At 46.8% G+C, this 17,568-nt stretch overlaps 1 protein-coding gene across 1 annotated transcript in view; it reads right to left on the bottom strand.

The window, feature by feature from the left end:
• Positions 1 to 463: 463 nt before the first annotated feature.
• LOC119374514 (uncharacterized) overlaps positions 464 to 17,568 on the bottom strand; it is a 165,201-nt gene continuing 148,096 nt past the window's right edge. The window contains exons 2-5 of the mRNA XM_049410760.1: positions 6,151 to 6,287; positions 6,016 to 6,089; positions 1,382 to 1,468; positions 464 to 1,027 (exon numbers count right to left, since the gene is read on the bottom strand). Coding sequence (XP_049266717.1) covers positions 879 to 1,027; positions 1,382 to 1,468; positions 6,016 to 6,089; positions 6,151 to 6,173 — 333 coding nt within the window. The 5' untranslated portion in view covers positions 6,174 to 6,287 and the 3' untranslated portion in view covers positions 464 to 878. The remainder of the gene's footprint in view (positions 1,028 to 1,381; positions 1,469 to 6,015; positions 6,090 to 6,150; positions 6,288 to 17,568) is intronic.

Below are 17,568 nucleotides of genomic sequence, written 5' to 3' on the forward strand. Positions count from 1 at the left end.
CCTTCTCAGTCGCTGGCCTGGGTTCGCTTCTCGGTGCCCGACTCAAACTTGCCGCAAGGAAAGAAACGTCTGTGCGTGTGCAAACTGGCCGTTTCCAACTACCCTAGAATGCTTACTACAGGTAAAGTTGCGAAGTTCCCACTACTACATAAGTATACATTTTGCGAATTGGCGAAGTACTCACTACGCGTCCGTAAGACAACGCGTGTACTGGCGCAGTTGCACACGTTGTTGATTATGCCTGTGTGTTTTGCAATTGGTGGGCCTTCATGCGAATCAGTCATTGCGCAATTAGCATGTTTTGACGCCTGGCGCGATTCTGCGCTTCTGCCCCGCAATATCACAAGCAGACACTCTTCACACTACATGACATTCATTTAGTTTTTTTTTGAGGAACTGTATCAAGCACGAGCGTGGCTCTGGGGTAGAACACGTTGCTGGCACGGACGAGTTCTCTGTTCAAATCCCACTCGAACCCAGGTTTTTACAACTCTTTTTATTGCCATCTATCTCAAATTTTATCTCATAGACAACGCTTACTTTCGGCTCACAACCAATGAAGCCGACACTTAGGCCGACACCCTAAGTTCTGCCAAACGAGCTGTTGAACGCTATCGCGTTCAAATGAGATATACGGACTCATAAAAATAGAAAAGAAGTCGCCGCTAATTGCTTGCGCTGACAAAGAAGAGAAAGAAGAGACAAAGAGACAAAGAAGAGAAATACGAGTATTTTTGCTTACCTAAAGTTTGCTTTAATTTTCTATCATGCATTGCCAGCTATATTATAGTCATGTCAATTTTACTACGTTGATGTTTATTTTAGCCAATGTTAATTATATTGTTATCTTAACCACTTAAGAGCCCGCGTAGTGTTTTTCAGTTAATTTGAAGGATATTGTCACATAGCGGCCCATAAATAACCTTTCCCTTGTGCGCATGCTTCGCAAATTGTTGCACAGATTTAGCGTGAGGTCCTATCTTTACCCAGGCATCCCAAAGCCGCAAGTCGTAGTAGGTTTCCCAGCCTGCAAAGATACAGCAATTTTTTTGTATACAAATATCTTGGTCCGCTGGATGAAGACATGTATGAAGCTAGGGCCTAATCTTCTACTACAAGTTCGCATTTAAACAGTTGCGTTGCGCAAGTGCCATATTTTATATACCAGCAAACGTATTCATGTTCCCGTGCCGTGCTTTACTGATATAAAGTTTTTTCGAAACAGTGCACCGCATTAACAGCATAAATCTCTTTGCGTGCTCTGGCTGTTATAAACACAGATTCTCCGACGACATTTTGTACTCCTTCGGATAGTTCATGCAACGATATTTGCGAACGATGGGTTGTTTGCATTTTTCATAGAGTAGTATTTACTACTAACCGAGGTGTTGTTGCTTAACCTTCATTACGGCGCAGCGGTGCCTCTTGCTCATAAAAAGCACCTTTTCCTTGAAGAGGAACACACGCCCTGGAAAATGATATCCGACAAATTATATTCATCGATTCAGCTAACATGGGTTGCAATAAAAACTTTCTTAAAATGGGCCACCGAAATATATGCCTATTAGAGAAATACATTGTATAGTTCAGTGCTTTCTTCTTGAATGCTTTATCATTTGAAACGCCAATTGCGGCCATGGCCCAAACTCTTGAATCACTTACAACTTCTATTTCAGCAAAGTTGGCCCTAATATGGCGTCCAGGGTACCGCAAGGCGGCTTCCATCTACTTTTGAACCAACTTTCCTGAAATAGAACTGCTTCACTACACCTCTAATAATGTTTCCTTGAGCCTATTGCATAAGTTAGCTTCAAGTGAATGAAAAAGTTAGCGCTTCAAGAGTAAAACGCGATGACATATTCGGGCCGCATTTGCATCGCCTTCGCAATCGGTAGCCCTGTTTAGCTTCTCGGCGGACGCCTCAAATAGTGATCTGCGAAAAGGAGCAAAGTGAATAAAAAAAGCAAATTCCCTATTGAAATATTAGATATGTCGTTCAAGCGTAATGTCCTTCCGTATAGTTTCAGACTAAGGTACATTCGAGACATATTCTATAAATGTATCACAAGATGCTTACGCATGTCATTGTTTTGGAATGCGTATGGAAAGTTCAAATATGGCCGGCGCATTGAAACATCGTATTTGTCAAATATTTTGTTTCTAGCAGTCGCGGAGAATTTTCTAGATACTACATATATGGATAAATGGTGCCTAGGTTTAAACTGCCTGGAACAGAGTTGAACGAAAGGGGAATTTTAAGGGCTCATTTATTTTTGGTAGACACAACGTTAATGAGAACTAACAGGGAATGAAACCAAGGAAAGTATACGGTATTTTATTTGTAGGAATTCTAATAGAAAGGAGAAGAAGTTAAAGTGGACGAAAAGATAACTTGCTGCCGACAGGGACCGAACCAGCAACCTTCGAATAACGCATCCGAAAGGAAAATAAACGAGCCTCTAAAATTCCCCCCTCGTTCATTTGTAGCAAGCGTCTCGTTCTAGAAGGCTTTATGCCTCCAGGTAGCATGCGAGGGATTAGTGGTCAGCTGCCAGCTCACAAAAAGATCACATGCTACGTGACGCCAGCAGGCAGAAAAATATTACACCATCTCCCGCTAAAGGGGACCATGAGGCGATGCGAAGCCGGAGCACTTGCACGATCGCGTTCCGTTGGCGTTTGTTGGGCATGCTACCGACCTCGGCCTCGTCGCAAAGGCACCAGAGAGCCAGAAACCCTCTCCTCAAAGCCCGCTTCTGGAGCCAGCAAGCAGGAGCAACCGGGAGGAATGCTGTACACAGCAGGACAGAAATTGCCCGCGTATATGCGTGCTTGTCGCCGAAATCTCGCAGAAAGACGATAGATTAGTGCTGCGTGAGATATGGGCGCCATCTGGCAATACGTCCGGAAACAAGAGTTTGTGCACATGGCCTCCTGGACGGCGGGCGCGCGGCGGGTTTCGCGGCCGCCACCTCGGAGGCCATGTTGTGCAGAGGACACGGATGAGGTTCTTTCCTTTCTCCGTGAAAAAGGGCGTTCGTCTGCGTGCATATCGCATTTTCAGCGCAGCCGGATTGTAAGCGCAGCTTAACAAAGTAGGATCTATAGAATTATGTGTTTATATAATTTCTACTAAAGAAACATACCACCTAATACTTATCTAGTGATGTTGCGCCTCCGATATGCGTAATGTTTGCTTTTTGATCGACAATGTACACAAGTATGAACCTAGTCAGCAGTACAAGATGGCTGGCCCTTCGGCAAGTGGTTCAACTTTGGCCGGGTGGCTGAATTGGGTGACAGACAAACCGAAATTTCTGCCTTGAAGATCCCCCAAAAAGACTATCGTCTTTAAAACCCGTTCGCACACCCACAGCAGGAAAGTGAGACAAGCAGCCGCACCTCAGACGTCCCCACCCCCCCATGAAGCACACCGCGCCGCCCTCCTGCTCCCCCGCCGACTCTCCTGGGCGCAGCAGCCCAGACGAAACCCGCTTGGCCGGTTCGCCTCCTGCGCATGCGTAGTGTGAGTGCGGACTCGCCCACTGCAGCACATACCACCGAGCAAGAGATGCTTCGCATCTGAAAGAGTGTTTCACACTCGCCGTGATGTCTACGAGCGGCACTGATTAACACTGCCAGGTTTAAATGCACAGATATACCCGGATGACCACCGCCGCAGTTATATTGGTAGAGCATCGGACGCTTTATTCCAAGGTTGCAGGTTCGTTCTCTGCCGGCGGCAATTTATCTTCTCGTCTATTTGAATTTCTCCTCATTTATATCACAGTTATTACAAATAACATCCCCTATACTTTCCTTGGCTTGATTGTCTGTTAGTTTTCATTAATGTTGTGGCTAAAGCAGATTTGCCTGTCGTAGCTTACTAGCCTTCTCGGGCGAAGGCTATGGCGGACGCGTGGTAATGAAGCCTTTTATATTCTTTGTCTACAGGATACAACTGTGGGAGCTGGCAGTATTATTTGACCTCACCTGAGTAGTAAAACCTACATCATAACAAATCAGGTTGGTAATAAATGTATTCGCCAAAACAGTACGTCTCATGAATCAAGGTTACTCCGCCTTTCAAATAAAAGTATTAAGTTTCAACAACATAACCCTACATAATAACTACTGACGCCTCCATGCTACCGTGAGAAAATGGGTATGCCGCGAAGCTGTTACGACGCAGAGTCCAATACTCCCATGGCTGTAAAGTGGGTCTAATGTGAAATTACACGCGAACATAACTTGCACGTCGTGACAGTTGAGGCCTTTAAATCACGGGACGCGAATAACGCAGTAACAGTTGAGGGAAGCACCACAAATACACACCGCGTAGTGTAAAACGCTCGTGGGGGTTATCAGCGCCACGCCAAGAATGTGTTCACTGCACTATACGGGAATCGGGTCGGCGACCACCTCGGACACGTTTGCAGTCAAGAGGATGTTGCGGCGCGAGCTATTCCGTGTCACGGGTGAATTCGAGTTGCTCAAGCGCGGAAGTCCCAAATTTTCCTAGGCGAATGGCGCGAACCGCTTCACTTTGTGTTTGTACACGGCGTCTACGTACAAGCCACCGATTCCTTTACGATCGGCCGCTTGCGCACGAAGCTGGAGTGCGGCTACGTGGCGCCGCAGTACGTACTCTTCAACAGGGCTTGCGGCTGAGCTAGTTGGTTCATTACTCGAGGAAAATAGGTATGACGCTAGAAGGACGGGTACGAAGTGTAAGTTTATGTCTTAACTTCCTCTCCGTCGTTTTAGCGCCATAGCTATTCTCCTAGACGTACAGCAACGCTTTCCAAGTCGCTCGTTCTTGCACTTCGGCGTACCTCTGCCGCACGAAGTGAGATGAGCGAAAAGCCAGGCAATGTGCTGTCTCCTCGCAAGCGTGACGTCGAGTGAGTACAAAAATTGCCGCTTCGGCTGTTGGGCTGGCCGGATTGACGTCACGACGCCCAGTCGCCGGATGTACAGACCCTGTGCCCCGCCACCGAAGGTACTGCTATCTGTGCGAAAAGTGCTTTACGCTCAGAGTAGGAGAACTTTCAACGGCGATACGATACTGCCTAATGCGAATTCCGAGCCCAGCTGTTTAGGTGTTTTGATTTTGGATTAATGTGAGGCACGACTGCCAGGAGATCGCGGAAGGCAGCGCGTGGGCGCGTTCCAACACAGCCACTGCCGACAGGTCTCCGTTCATGCGGCGCTTTATTTCCATATATGGTATCGGTGGACGCTTTCGCTGCATACCTTATTGACGACGTCATCCGTGACGCACGACGGCGTGCAATACTGTGGCACCGCGGGTGGCCGCCGCAGGAGCTGTCGTCTCGCCACTGACGTTCCTTCCTCTTCGCGGTCTCTTTGCTATATCCGTCTTTCATCCTCCGCTCCGCGTTCTCCCTCTCTCATGCTCGGTCGCTGTGCCGTCATGACGACGCCTACGCCACTGAACGCAGGAATGGGCACCTAACAGCTGCACTCTAAAACTTGTTTATTATGAGCGAAGTTCTGCCGGAAAACTAGATGCAAAATCTAAGAGTACGCTAGAGCGTTCCACACACAAAGTGTCCTTTCAAATAACGCGCGTCTTCTTCCTCTCCCAAGCCTCACAGCTCAACACACTTTCTCGCGCCCGTGCGCGAGAGGCATGCGTTACGCTGCCACATGAAGCGCAAGCAGACACGAGGCATTACAGACACTAACGCAGCGGTTCGCTGCGCTCCGCGTTTCCTCTCTTTCGTCCTCGTTCGGTCTATCGGTCACGCCGACGACGGCGATGCTGCTCAACTCAGGAATGGGCGCCCAAGAGCTGAGCTCTGAAATGAAAGTAGTGGCGTTGGGCACAGCCTACAACGTACGAAAATAAAAGACCAAAAAGCAGACGCGACCAATTAGGGGGTGTATAACGGTAGACAACAAATAAATGCTGAGCAGTTTACGATTCTTCCACGCTTTCAGTGACGTCACCGTAAATTCGTGACTAAAGAAGCAATTTTTTCGGCATACCTTTGTTGCGGACTTGCATAACATCTTTTTGCTGCTTCGAAAATAATCCCTCGAGCTTCTTGGCAATCCATCGGCTGTAAGCGTTAAATAACCAAATAAATGCAGGATATTTAGAGGGTAATATGGACACCTTACTGTTGCTCATCATAAAAGTACATCCGTCTGAAGAAAATGGATGTGTTACACTGATCTCTCGCTTGGTCCACCTTGCATCGAATGTAGCCGCTTTCGCTCGTATTGTATGTCCATATACGTTGCGTTGTACATACAAACTGCAAGAACAAAAAAGTCACACTGAAGTTCTGCTCTTAATTAATAAATCCAGGAAGGAATCAGCCAGAGTTCAGGGTTAGAGCAGGGAATATCAGTGCAACACATTTATTTAATGCTGGGGGGGGGGCGAATGTATATAATGTTAAGTTTATACAAGAAATAGTTGCATAACTTTGGAAACGTATGCCCTTAAGGCAAGCCGACTCTTCTCGTGCAGGAATGTCACAAAAATGTTTATGACGAGGTTTTCTATTCATGTGTTGTGTTGTGTAAATGCTCCAGCTGTGTTAGTAGAAGCTGTTTGAGATCGATAAACACTTGCTTCTGTCGTACACATAATGAAAATTGCAAAACAAATCGGGATGTTCGTCGGCATTAAGGTTCTATAGCTCTTATATCCTTACGGCCCCACACATCAAATGCGCGCGAAGATGGTATAAGTTTTCTGAATACCTCGATAATTAGTGTTTCTAGAGCAAATGTCGGTGGATATTTTGACAGTGTAAAATTGGGGCGCCAAGAAACGGAAAAAACACGGTGAACTACATGGCAAAGACGCTGAATGGAGAAAGCCTGCTTCAATGAGGACAGACGGATGACGAGAAAGCTGGCAATTCATTATTTGGTATAATAATGCGCGTTATCAGGTATACGCATAAAAAAGATCACGAAATAATTGAGGCTGTCTGCATGTCGGAATAAAATGAATATTTGAATTCATTCTGTCCATCTTGGCGGGGGCCACACAGGTGCACTGTCGACTGGTAAACTATACTAATACAAAAATGAACGTTTTCAAAGGTTTCGGTACATAAGAGCTCACCGATGCAGCACCTGGTGCGGTGCATAGGCCATTTGATCAAATTTCACTGAAATAAAACTTTGAGTTGTTAGATCGGCGTGTCTATTCTATACATGTATACAGCCGATCCTTCCCTGCTGCTATGTTTTTGAATGGTTTTTATAAGCTTTTAATATGGACTCTACTTTGTATCGTGGTGTTCTGAATACCATGTCCAAGCTCACTTTTACCTTGATTTTGCAAGTTTCATTGAAACGTCGCCCCGAAAAGTACTGAAATTAGGTGAAATGATAGAATTCTTCGTCACGTATTCCTCAGCCGCTGCAGACTAACGATCATGGTGAGCTGCAGGAGTTATGTGGAACGCACGCCAAGCAGCACGACGTAGAGTTCCCGTGCAAGTCTCACAGCCATGAAGCAATCAAGTCTGCTGTGAAGGCGAAACTGAAGGCGCAGGCATTATGAAATCAGCGAGACGGTGACCTTTAGAGAGTTTGTGATGTGGATAAGAAGGAGAGCATACAGTTATGAAGTCAGCGAAATTTTAAGTTGAAGCTTACAGAAAGGAGCTTCGATATAAATGAAGATAAAATACACCACGTTCTTTGGTAGCGTTTAGTAGCAGAACATGGCCTAGATATATTAGATCGAAGATGTGCTTTCTGTAAACACAGTACGCGCCGAGACTGGAAATGACGGAGAGCAAAAGGGTTTTCATCTCTCAGTTTGAACTTTCCATAGATGCTCCGGAAACAAAGGCGGCCGGAAGAAGATGTAGGTGCATTGTAATTGGTTTTAGTGGTGACGGAGTAAAGATATGCATGCAAGTGCACCCGGACCGTCTGCGAATTCAGTGAATTCAAGTTGGAAGGCAGGCGATTCACGCTTACTGCAGGGGGTTGACCAAGATGCAGGTGCTTTATTAATCTCACGCGAAATCGCACACGGCCTGTCCGAAAAGCTAGTGGGATCCCTTGTGTGGGACGTCGTAAGTGAAGCGAACATGGGAGGGGGGGAGCGCGTGGAGATGAATAGAAGAGCGTGCACTAAGGCACTTACGTAGGAGTTTGTGTGAAAGGTCGAAGCACGCGTTGCCTCAGGCAGAGGCACGCTTGGACCAGAGGTGAGACGCAAGTCTTTCATAGTGCGTCGTCTCTCCTACGGGCCCTCCATGGGCATTGATGCTCTTGTTTGCTCGCTATTGTTAGTTTCAACGGGATAGCGGATTTCTTGGATGAACTGGTATCACCTAGTGTTCGCAGAAGCAATTGTAGGAACAGCCACGCAAGCGGACAGCATCAAGAGGACCTACAAAATAGAAAGACTAAACGCGTCCAGTAGACTGGCGACGAGCGCTTCGGGCCTGATAACTCGGTCACTAAAATATTACAGCAGAGCGGTTAAGGTCGAGGTTGGCGGTGTGTCGTAAATGGAAAATTATCCTTATCATGAAATGGCACGCGCCGTCTTCGTCCTGTGCTTCATCGCTTTCCTCTTTTAGATGCGAAGCATCTTATAGCGGAGTTCAAAACGGTGGTGGTTGTGTGCGGCGTCACCACCCTTACTGCGCATACCCTCTCCACACACCTCCTCTCCACTTCCCATATCCCCTTTCCCCATCTCTACTCACCTCTCCACATCCCCCTGTACCCTTTCCCTCTCCATCTTACTCTCCCCTCCCCCTCTCTCCTACCCCTATCCCCTCCCCCTCTCCACTCATCCTCTCAAACGCGGGCTAGACATGCCGAAATTCTCTCTGCGCAACGCCGCGATGAGCGCCAGCGCATGCGCGTCTCTTCCCCCCTCTCTCTCCTATCCTACGCTGCCCCTCTCTCGCACGCCTGTCGACCGCGTTCCCCGCACGCCTTGTGAGAATTAATGGCCAGGCTAGAGGGAAGACAAGACGCGCGTAGCGTTCCTTTCGCGTTTCACGACGCGAGATCGGTAGCATGCCCAACGATCGCCAACTGATCGCGATCGTGCAAGTGCTCCAGCTTCGCAGCGCCTCATGGTCCCCTTTAAAGGGAAATGGTAAAATTTTTTCTCTTCAGCTTTGCTACCAGAAGACTTGTACGTTGGCAGTGCAGAGCATTGCCTCGCATAGTATAATACAGCAATTTGGTGGGAAAGGGAAGGGAGGGTGAAGAGGAGAGATGTGAGGGTTAGGGGAGACCTTGAGAAAAAGATAGAATGCGAGAGGCCGACTACAGAGAGAGAGAGATAGAGAAACAAAGTCAGAAAGAAATAGAAAAAGAGAAAGAAATGGAAGAACGACATAAAATGTCAGAGAAAGAAATAGACCGAGAGAGAGAAGGAGTTAGAAAGAAACAGACATACAGAGAAAAAGATATAATGCGAGAGGCCGACTACAGAGAGAAAGAGATAGAGAAACAAAGTCGGAAAGAAATAGAAAAAGAGAAAGAAAGGGAAGAACGAGATAAAATGTCAGAGAAAGAAATAGACAGAGAGAGAGGAGTTAGAAAGAAACAGACAAACAGAGAAAAAGATAGAAGGCGAGAGAACGTCTACAGAGAGATATAGATCAAGAACGAAATAATAAATGAAAAAAAAAAACAGATCAAAAGATAGAAGGCGAAATACCGATTACACAAAGAGAAAGATAGAGGAACAAAAGACATAGAAAGAAAGAGAAAAGAGAGAAGAAATTGAAGAAATAGAAAAAGACACAAAGACACAGAAAGAAATAGATACAGAGATACAGAGATAGAAAGCAACATGCACAGTAAAAAGGATAAAAACTTCACCGGCGATTACGGCACTGCCTAATGTGAATTCTGAGCGCAGGGCCGTGTTTGGGTAACGCCAACTGTGTTTGAAAGTTTTGGCTAATCCACAGTTGTAGCAATGTAACATTCGTTGTGTGACATATGTAACATTCGTTACATATAGTAACAGGAACTGCCAGCGCTAGAGTGCTAGGCACACAACTCTGTGCATTGCAGGCGTCGCGAACCAAGTGAAACGCCGACAGCCGCGTTACGCCAGGCGAAGCCAGCCGCAGTGCGCGTGCTCGCTTTGCTTGCACACGAGCTCCCACCGACGGGCCAGCGCGTGACGGAAAAAAAGCTAGGTCAGTGGCCAGTGGCTCGTGCTATCGACGACTCCACGTTCGATTTCTTTCGTCCTCGTTCGCTGTATCGGTTGCGCCGAGGCGAGCCAAGGGCGACGCCGCTCAACGCAGGAACGGGCGCCTAAGTGCCCTGCTCTAAACAAGACAAATCATAGCCTTCATTTAGTACTGTACAGCATGTATGGTTGGCCGTGTGGCGTAGAAAAACTATCTTCACTGAACTGCCACGTACTGTCTTCGTTATCTTCTTGACGTTCGTCCTCTTCTTCCTCCGCTGGGTGTAGTCTGCCATCTGTGCTGTGAGTCGACCTTGCGCGACATTGTGTAAGCCGCTTTGATTTTTTGTTCTGCTTGGATGCACAAAAAAAATAATCACTTTTACTAAAGCGCAGCTCGCATTCGAGAAGCGAAAGCGCACTGGTAAATTTTCATCGTGTGTCATATATATCGAAAACTTATTCATCGTTCATTACAATATTCTATCATAACGATGACATCATAATTCTGTGCATTGCAGTATAGATGATGGAGGCATGACAGGGAGGGGGGGGGGGTAATGCTCTGTCCACCACCTAGCGAGTCAGTAACAGTCTATTGCAGACATATTTCGTTTTATTGCAATAGCAATTATATGGACAGTCTCGACTGGTTTTTGCCGACGCCGTCATGTCCCGTGTAAAGTCCAAATTGATTAGATCTCTCCGTGCATCGTATGTTCTACCGCGGGTAAAAGCGCGCGAGCGGTGGCGACGAACGCGGCCGAAGCAGAGATCAAACAGAGCCGGCCCATTTCCGTCGATCGGAGGGTGCATGCGATAACATCACCCCACTCGGGAGGCCTGCCGTCCAAGCAGACATGAAACGCCCCGTCCCGTTTTGAACGAGCATGAAAAGACGCCAGGTTGTCGTTGGGGTGTCGCTCGAGCAGCAACTTTTAACTTTGATTCCTAGGGTGCGGTCGCGATCGCTGGCGCGTGCGCTATCCCAGGAGCCATCAGCTGGCGGCTCGTATACCCCTTCTCCGTGCTGCGCTCCCAACGCGAAGTGACTATGCGAAAGAGCATCTCTCCCTGGAGCGGCCGCATTCTCTTGCACCAGCTTTTTTGTAGTTAGGCGAGATCGAATACAAAAGAGTTAGCTGCCAGCCTCACATCGTATAACACTACAATTTGTTGCTATCACATTTATTGCTTCGCCCTTGCGGTGAAACTGTGACTGTTTTCATTCTTCCAGCCGTGGATGATGATCTTGCCGGCAAAAAATTATTCGATACTATTACGTGACATTGATTCCGAAAAAAAAGTTGTTTTCTTCTGGAAGAATTTTCTGCTTCCCTATCTCTCTAGGCATTCTGAATATATGCGGTAAAACGTCATTACTCCTGGTAAATATAATATGAATATGCACGGCCACATTCCATCGACAAATTGCACTACATCTCAGCTATAGTTGCAGAGGCATTTACAGCACAACTACGCTTTGAGTCGCTCCATTAGCAGAAAATAGGAAGTTATGCCCATCATGGCAACGCTAGTAGTATGAAATATATCACTTCTTCGCATTGAAAGAAGTTACTTCTACTCTCTCCAGGACGTGGTCATATATTTATGCATAGACGTTTCGGTACAACTATATCATAGTAATAATATATAAGTGCACAAACAACCCACTCCACACAAATATAAAAAAGAGATGCGAAATTTTTACCTGTCTGATATCCAGTCTCCCGCAACTGCCTATTCCGCATTTGAATAAACCATTCGCCAATGTCATGACCGTAAGCACGAGGACGCCTATACAAAGCTGGTTTTCAACCCTGCTTATGGCAGCAGCTGTATTTCAGCACGTAAGAAGGCCTAAGCCACCGTCTGCCGCCTTTTTTCTTAGGAAGAACAAGGCATACTAGAAGAGCATACATTATGCCCATAGAGCTGTGGTAAAACGCTTGCAGGTGGGCAACGCGACATTGTGTTTTGCAAGTCAGATGAATAGGGTTTCTCATCTATTTCTCTCTGTGGGACTCGGCGCCTTCTGTTGGTCTATTTCGGTAAAGTCCCATACGAGCCTTTGTGTGCCTTCGGTCTATACGGTGTTTCCTCTGCTACTCTAAACACAAGTGGTCCGAATTCGGCGTTTTATTGGTTGCAGTCCTTACTACCTGCGTGAAAACCGTACACGCTTTAATGAGTCTTCCATGTGGGTAAAAAGGCACTGCATCATCTATTTCATTTCCTCACAAAATTAGGTGGATGAATGGAGCAAGAAATGAGTAAAGCCTGATCTTGCCCCTATTATTAATATAGAGTTACAAGATCACACATTCAAGGGAACAATCTTTCATTTCTGTTTATTCAGTATTTCTTTTTCAATTTTTCCTCAGCTTTGTATAATGGTCTCAATGCTGGCAAGCATGCATGCAGCGGTGTGTGAAGGAAAGAGATGTGTCTTGCCGTACGAAAGCAAAACTTCTTAGAATGGGCGGTAAGTTCATAAAAGCCCTGATCGATGATTTGTATGTGTCGGCAACCGTAATGCATTGTCAGTACCGAATGCCGCCGAGGTCCCACATGGAATATTCTGAGCTTTGCTCCATGCACGACATCGGCGGCAGAAGGGCCTCGCTTATGTTCTTTGTGTATCTCATGAAAATGAAACTGAATACAAAAGCCTGCGAAACACTGCCTTATAAGGCAGCAAGGGTTGAATCAGAATAAGCCTGTGTACATACATGAACATCTTTCTCTTGCAAAGTCCTTCTGAGCCAACTACTGGAAGCGACGCGAAAGAAATGTCGGCAGTTTGTCTGAGTGTCGCGGGGTAAAATTTTATTGAGAGAGAGAGAGAGAGAAAATTCGGTTTTCCTGCATGTCAAATACGCGGAGGAGCTGGAGAAAACACTTCCGCATACATAGTTATTAGGGATTCAACTACCACGTTCGTGTTGTTTTTTAAGCGTAACAGTACAACATGAATATCCATGAATATCCAAACATGTAGCTGAGGCAACGTGTACTGAAAAGTTGCTATACGTATTGTAACTTGTGCTTTTTCATTTTGCTTACAAGCTGCCTACGGCTCGCAATATTTTGATAATGCTTACGTAAAAATATTCTTGTAGATAAAAAGGGTATTTCCCACTTCACTTTTATGTCCACACTTTGCTGCTTGTTGTTGTATTTTCTCGCGTGCTGTCGTCACAAACTCTTCTCTCTCATTCTTTTACATCCCCTTTCCCCTTCCCACGTGCAGGGTAGCAAACCGGCGACTGCTTCTCGTTAACCTCCCCGTCTTTCCTTTCTCCCTCTTCTCTCTCTCTCTTAACACGAAATTGTTCTCTGACGTATTTTCGTCCCGGATAAGACAGTACAAAACAGTACAAAATGAATATCCATGAGTTTCACATGAAATATGCAGCGGAAGCAAGGTGTACTGAAAACAGTTGCTATATGTATTGCCACTTGCGCTTTTTTATTTTTTTTGCTTAAAACCTGCCTACGGCTCGCAATGTTTTGATAATGCTTACGTAAAAATATTCTTGTAGGTCGAAAGGGTGTTTCCCACTTCGCTTTTGTGTCCACACCTGCTGCTTGTTGTTGTATTTTGTCGCGTGCTGTCGTCACAAACTCTTCTCTCTCATTCTTTTACATCCCCTTTCCCCTTCCCACGTGCAGGGTAGCAAACCGGAGACTGCTTCTCGTTAACCTCCCTGTCTTTCCTTTCTCCATCTTCTCTCTTTGATCGGGGCAATTTTCGGTTTCGGTTTCTGGGCGTCGAGGTTGGGCAGTGACGTAGAAGTGTAGGAGGCTTCGTCACGTGACCACACAAGGCTGTGACGCACTTAGCCAGGAAGCGATCGAAACTCGGCGAGTGATGTAGCAACCGATGCATTGCCGGTACTATAGTGAACTAGAATATATTGTAGTTCACTACAGCCGGTACGTACGTTGCGGAGGTGGCGGAGGTCCGGAGGTCACTCACTTCACTACAGCAGATCTGCTGTGACGTCACTACAACTTTAGTTGCCCCTCCTATAGATCTACGTCAGTTGGCGCGCCAGCGATGCGTTTCGATCGGGAGAATGGGCATTTATGTACACTTTGGAAGTGAATGAAAACATATTCTAAACGTTTGCTGTGTCCGACCCTTCATGTGGAGTGTCCTTGCACACAGAGGAAACCCACAACAGCCTTGTTATAGCCTCGAAATTTGATGGCACCACCCCTTTAACAAACCAAGTTTGGGGTAATTTTGTTGAGCCAAGGGCGCCAAATACGATAATACACTTTAAAATCCATGACGTCACGTGGGGACATTTCTGCGCGAAATTTAAAAAGAAACGTGGAACTAGATTTTCCCCTCTATTATTAAACCTTTGATGACGAAATTAACGGCATTACAGTTCTCGGAGCTCAATTTATTGACATCAACCAATTCATTGTTTCTCTTTAATGCCCTTTTACAATGCGCGAAGAAAACGCGCAGAAACATAGACACGCGCACGAAGCGCAGAAGTATGACATGTTTTTCGGCTAGTTCACTCTAAGCAGAAAAGGACTAGAATGGCGCATTGCATTAGCCCTTTAGGGGACTAAGTTGGCTACCACAGGTTTTGAACTAGTTTCGGGCCAACTGCGGGAGTAACTGCGGCATTTAGGTTTTTTTCTCCCTAGCACTTCCAGTTTCAATGTCGCTCCTCGCAGAATGTCCAACGGAACTAACATCTGAACCATTCAGATGAATCCACGGTGCAAGAAATACTTTAGGTGAGCGAAAGCCAAGACTATCCTTTGCGCGACAATGTTCTGCTTCGCTAGAAGCTCGAGAGATGGCGCTACCAACTTCGACCAGGTAGGCTACCTTGACAACCGCGCGCATCGAGGCACTCTACGGCCCGTTCAAGGGGACGCAACGTCACCGTGTGCACAGCGGCCAGAGCCTGCGCCTACTGTTGAAGGTCTGCTTGTTAACCAGTGTGCATATAGCGAATATGACGAATGCAACGGTGCCTGAAGTATTTAGTAGAAGAAAAAGCACCCTCTTATCGTGTTCACTCTAATCAAATTCAGCGAAATGTCTTTCGCACGCACGACCTGTCCTATGCAATACGCGGTCTTTTCCTGGTATGGTACGCCTCCATGCCTGAAGCCATTCTTCGTTAGCTAAGGGCGTGAAATGCGCGTACTTGTCTTTGCAAGATTTGTAGCCACTTTTGCAAAAGGGCACAAAGCACTTGCCCATTCTTTCGCAGCGCAAGAACGCTTGGCCACTATGACGTTTTCAAAGACGAGCTCGAAAAGCAACGGAAGCAGCAAGAAAAAGTGCGTGCACTGCACGGCTAACGTAGCACGTGGACAGAGAAGGCGAAACCCCATATGCGCGAAAATGCACTGCACAGCGACGAGCGACGCTATGAGCGACGAAACGGGCTGTTCGCGCGACGTGTCGGGTGGTCGATATCGCGCGATAACTCGGCTTTTCAGATTTGTAAACCGTTGCCCACGTGCCGGAGGTGCGTTGCGCAATTTGCCAGCAGCCCGCCACAGTCCTCAGTCCGAGCACCAGAGCCGACTTCAATCACGTCTTTGTGAATTGCCCAAACAAACCCAAGCCCCCGTGGCAAGGGTCAGAACACCAGGAGCGATGGGAGGCTGCTCTGCGCAGCTCACAACCGGAGTTACAGCTCCGGACAGTGGGCTGGGCCAGAGGGGTCGCCGAAGCACAGAAGTGTCCGGCCACCTAGAGCGGCCCGAGGGCTCATCGTCGTCCTGCTTCCGCTTCCCCCCCCCCCCTCACATGATTCTTTCACGAATCAATAAAGTTGTTTACCTACCTACCTCAGTCCGGTGCGTCATCTCGCGGCAGGCGGAAAATGAGAACATTAACCCGTCTTTCCCCAACAAGCGCTCCCTTTGCGTCGTTCGCTCACCTAAGTATTTCTTGCACCGTGGATTAATCACAACAAAAAAGGGTAGCGACCCTCCGCTATGTCAGCATAATACATGATATTTCTAACAGTATCAGCTTTGAAGGACGCGGTATTTGTGCCACGGGTAGAGACATAGACGCAGCCATTGCAAAGTAAAACACCACATACACCGACCGACCACGCCACACAACCAAAACCGACCACCAGATATAATATAGGCACCGTATTGTGGTCTGCCATGTAGTGCCAGTGGAGACCTCTTCTGCGTACTAAAAGAGTAAACGTTCGCGACGCACGTGTAACCTTACGTGGGCTCGCTGGTAGCAGCGAAGCACACCGATCTGTTAATTTAAACCCACCTGATGTTTAACGCCCTTTCAGTTAGCGAATTCCAATGATCAGCTGGCTCTCTATCGTGTCAGCTGAACCAGCGTTAGCAGTGCTAGTGCATATGTCCTTCAAATGCACTTATACACACTCAAACATAGAAGCGGCACACACACATAAACGCCGGCGAAGTGTGGCGCCCCGCCGATGCCAGCTCCTTGCCGACAGCGTCGCTAGGCCTTTACAAGGCTCACGGCTATACCATAAATGGCCGCTGGCCATCACAACAAACGTTTTCTGTGCAATTTTCTTCGTTGTTATTTTACACACGAATGACAAATAGGTGTCCGCTACCTGTGGTGTCTTGCGGAGTGAAGGATGTACTTGCAAGGAATGAGACGGCGCGCAGGAACGGTTCTTTCACCGTGCTCGTAGAGGCGCCCTAGCTCGTAGTTGCTCGCAGTGCTCCGCCGGCCTCACGCTGCTTCCATTTGTCTCGTATCGGCGCTCGCCGTTACGGTAGACGTTTGACAGCTGTTGTCGTATATAGCTAGGGCTCCGTGTTTTTGGTGTGTATATTTCTTGAAAATCGGTGGGTGTTTATCGCACATTATTTTCGACGGAAATTCGGCGTTTATCGGAGTTTATTTCTCGTAATTCCTCGCTTCTCCGAAATACCGAGTTTTGCATTATTCTCAAAATCCCAAAATTTCAGATCAATTCGTATCTGAATACTAAAACGTCAAAACACACGAAGCACATTTTATTTTTTCTAGAAGGTTTGAATGCACAAAAACATATATGCACAAGCGAAATACTTGAACTTTGTGCGTGTAATACTTTGTGGGTATATCAACCTTAGCTTAAAGATTGTTGTAAAACACGCAAGCAAACTTTGCGAGGTTGCTGTCAGTGATCGAAGCGCGCTCCTTTCGATCGACGACTCTCAGCTTTGAAAATGCCCTTTCAACGTTAGCGCTAGAAACAGGAAGCGCCAGAAGACGCAGCGGCAGCTAGAAAGCACTGGACACTGTGAAATCTCCAAAACGACAGGGCTTCAACAATGTTACATATTTCATAGCACTGTTAGTTCGCAAAAACACTCAAGAGCTGGCTGATGTCATCATTTTTAAG

This window comes from Rhipicephalus sanguineus, chromosome 11, assembly GCF_013339695.2.
Source record: "Rhipicephalus sanguineus isolate Rsan-2018 chromosome 11, BIME_Rsan_1.4, whole genome shotgun sequence".
Lineage (NCBI taxonomy): Eukaryota > Metazoa > Arthropoda > Arachnida > Ixodida > Ixodidae > Rhipicephalus > Rhipicephalus sanguineus.